Genomic DNA, 3970 nt, shown 5'->3' with positions numbered 1-3970 from the left:
GACTCCCCCATCCTGAACTGATGGGTGGCTTCAGTGCCAAGGTGAAGGTCCCATCTGCAGGGATGCAATGGGCAGTCTGGACATTCACACCCTGCCGGTTCTGCCAGCACGCATTCAAAATCCTGAACAGTGCAGTTATCTGTTCTGTCAGCATTTAGATTAAGGTCTATTTTTTTTCATGCAGATTTTGGTGTAAGGCCTGTGCTATGCTGAGAATTTGGAACATGCGCTCAGCTATGGCCTCTGCTGGGTACCTTCTCCTCTGCCCCTGCTGGCCCTCCTCCCCCCAGCCCCTGTGTATCTCTCTCACGAAACTGGAAGGAAAGCCTCTCAAGACAGGGGTAACTCTTAGCATCTGCAAAGACACCAAACCAATGGGGCTACGGAATTGCAAAAATATTGATGAAAATAGGGCTTGGATTCCTACTGATGGTCTTGAGGCAAAATCCTCATCTTCCAACAACAACCACAAGAAGACGGCGCTGCCTCTGCTGCCTGGGTTTTGAAATGACATTAACGGGGTGGGCAGCAGTGGGGCATGCGTGGGCCAGGGCTGCCCGCTTGGGAACCACACTGCAACAAGCTTTTTGGAGACATCCCATACACACAAACACATACGCAAGCGCGGTACAGATGAAAGAGAAGAGTAGTCTTTGGCTAAACCTTCTAATTTATAGGAAATGGTTTGAGGACAAAAACGGAACCAAAAAAATGTTGCCAACCTCTCAGATGTATCATTTACTTAGAAAAACAAGACTGGTATGCAGAACATGGGGCCTTTTAAGAAAGTTAATCTTCACCGCTCACAACAATACCGAATTTTTGGTAACCACTGCATTACCAATCTTGCAGTATAAAACGGCATTGGTACAGGTTCATGTGTCCTTTTTTAGTCTTTTGAATTCACTGCAGTCTCTCAGAAGAGCCTTCAGGTGTGTCCAATGCTGCCTTGCTGTAACAGGCTAACGCAGTCTTGCAGGCAGGCACGCCATGGAACTAGCAGGGCTGCAAAAACCGGAGGTGACTGGATCGTTTAAACACAGCGTGTTGCAATCTGGATTCCTGTTTGAAGTGTCCGCTCGCAGACCCACCACATGAAAGGAACAGGCCTCTAGTGTGGTGAATTTCCCAGTGGTGATACTTGTTTTTAAATAATCATGTTTCTTCTGAGTGACATAATTAAATCATTTTTTTTTAGGAAAAAAATGATTCCATTATTAGCTACTTTATGTAATTAACCATAAAATCTGCTTTGACTTCCAATACTCCCACTTTTTCTGAATGTTTAGATCACTCATCTCTTTATTCCGGCTTCTACCAACTTGATTTTCTTGGCAGTGCTTGTTAGCAAGTTGACTTTGGACATAGTATCTTGAGATCTTCCCTTTGTCTAGCCATGTGAACAATGCCTGTAGCAGTGCCACATACTGTGTGGCATAGGCAGATGGAGCATGGGCAGTCTTACCACAGATCCTGGATGGGACTGGCATTCATGGCACCACGCAGATTACCTTGAGGAATCAAACCATTAATGCTCGCTGCTCTTCCAGTCAACCCTACTGCAATACTAGATGAGAGCAGTGAAAATACATATTCACGTAGCTCTTTCAAGGCATGTTTTAGTGTACAGTCAGATGCCAAACACTAATATTTCTTAACAGCACAAGCAGAGCCCTTTTCTTTCAACTTTAATATATAGGGCAAAGCCTTCCTTACAAGCAGACCTCTGATTTTCTATGTTGGACCACTGTGGTGTATTACGTAGTGACAGTAACATGCCTGTGGCTTTCCCTTCTTGTTAAAAGTAAAAAAAGTTAGGTCCCAGAGAACAGCAGTGCAAATCCCGGGATGCCAGACTAACACTGGCCGCTGACGGCATCTGCTGCATTGAAGGAAATCTGTGTGGGGCTCATCTGCTGCAGCTGAGGCATCCTCGCTTCCAGCGGCTTGTCGCTCGCTGACTGCATCGTCTGGTTCCTCTTCCGCAGCATCTGTCCGATCCCCATCATGGGGAATCTGCCTCTGCTTTTAACACAGTTAGGGCTGCCCAAGGGGTTGTTGGAGACCAGCTGAGTAGGGGACACTGCTTCTTCCTTTGCCGGATACGCTTTTTCTTCATACGTGAAAGAGACTTGGGTGGGGTGGATGGGGGACGCGCTCCCTGGCTGAAAAAGCGGGGACAGTGTCCTTTCACTTGAGCTTTTGTAAGGGAAATTCATTGGCGAGCCTAAAATCCTGTACTGATGAGAGGGGGAAACCTGGTCTATTTGGTCCTCTCTGTCAACCGACTCGAAGGAGTGCACAATATTCAGGATGAGAGGAGAGTCCTTTGCTCGGCCCCCGATCCGGGCTGGCTCCTGCTGTGGAGACTCCTGCCTCTTGAGGAGCCGAGGGGTTCTGGGGGGCGGCTGCTGGACTTCGAGATACTCCAGGGAGCTGGAAGTGACACAGCCCGTCTTGGGTGCCAGGGGTTCATGGAAAGGGCTTACCCCACCGCTGGAGTCTGCAAAGCAATCAGAAAAGGAACCAGAAGAGCAGATTGCATTTAATAGCACTGCCTGCTCTGCCTTACGGCAGACAGCGTCCGACATCCCCTTTCACAAATTTTAGAAGAGCATGACAAATGCACAAGCTAAAACAAATGGTCTTAGGCATATACTCAGAACCTAATTCCTCGACTCTCATTTGATACTAACATTGTTGCTTCATGGGTAATTTATCTGCCCCTGTCCTCAAAGGCAGGAAGAGTGCTTAAACTGAGTAAGACAAGGACATGAAATGGAAAACCACAGCTGTCTTCAGCTGTTTGTATTAATTATATCCTCTAAGGCCACATCTGAGAAATCTCACATTTCTCATTTCTTAGCACAACTTTGCATTATTTTAACTGGGTCTGCACACTGTATTCACTGACATACCTAGAGACACAGGGGACAACAGTTGAGTTAATCCCTAATGCCTTTCCTTGCATTTTGGAACTAAATCTGTTCTTGGTTTCACACATGTAAATACGGAGTAGCTGCACCGGCCAGATTCAGGCTGTTACAGTTGGAACAGATTTGCTGCATTGACTTCAGTGAGAATCTTCCCCCAGCAAGGACCGAACATAAATGGAACAATCTTTGCAGGATTTGGCCCAGTAAAACAAAACAGCTCGTGGAGAAGATCTGCTCGGTTTCTACAGGATGCTGGCACTCGCTTATGCCAAGCTAGTTGCAAGAAAACACGTTTTACTGCCTTTATGGAAAGCTGTCCAAGGAGCCTGCTTTGCTAGGCTCCCCCTAATTGAAAGAATAGAGGATCGGCAGTTAATTGCTGTCCATGAGTTCCCTTGGTCTCAAACCATCTCAAAGGGTTATAAAATAATTTAGGTCTGCCAGCCCTCAGGTCACAGCCACAAATCTCAGATGTATTTCTTTTGAAAGGGATGGTCTTGGCAGGGGTTGAGACCTGAATGGATGTACAGGATGAAATCACTCGCACTGAGAGTTGTCTGGGAAAAGACGACCGGGTTTAATCTGCCTACTTTCTTTCTGAAACTGGTCAAAATTATTTGACCACTTCATTTAAGAAGTGTCAAAACACGCTTTCCATAAGCAGAGAAATGCTTTAGCTGAGATCTGAATGATTTTCAGGATTCAGTTCAAAAAAGCAGGGAGAAACCTAAAGAGGAAAAAAAAATTAACTAGGTTTACTTCCCCCTGTGCCTCCCTCCCAAAAGGAACAACAAATCTGAACAAAATAAGCATTTTTTAATGTTTTTTTACATTTTTGACAAAAAGTATGTCCCATTTCTGACCAGCTCTCTGGTCTACCGCCACCTTGCAGCAGAGGTGCCTGTGCTGCCAGATGAACACCATTTTGACCTTTTTTTTAGGTAGAAAGGTTCAAATGATAAGTTACCAAGTCAAGAGAAAGAGTATGAAACCACCATAAGCCACCACTCTAAAAAAACCCCTGATACCGCAGT

General features: G+C 45.7%; 1 protein-coding gene across 1 annotated transcript in view; it reads right to left on the bottom strand.

Moving 5' to 3' along the window:
* Window positions 1-1856: 1856 nt before the first annotated feature.
* HUNK (hormonally up-regulated Neu-associated kinase) overlaps window positions 1857-3970 on the bottom strand; it is a 36667-nt gene continuing 34553 nt past the window's right edge. The window contains exon 9 of the mRNA XM_035896506.1: window positions 1857-2503. Within this exon, the coding sequence (XP_035752399.1) occupies window positions 1857-2503 (647 nt within the window). The remainder of the gene's footprint in view (window positions 2504-3970) is intronic.

This window comes from Egretta garzetta, unplaced genomic scaffold (assembly GCF_000687185.1).
Source record: "Egretta garzetta isolate BGI_Z169 unplaced genomic scaffold, ASM68718v1 scaffold45, whole genome shotgun sequence".
NCBI lineage: Eukaryota > Metazoa > Chordata > Aves > Pelecaniformes > Ardeidae > Egretta > Egretta garzetta.
Note: the sequence above shows the minus strand (reverse complement) of the source record. Positions and strands in the feature narration are given on the sequence as shown.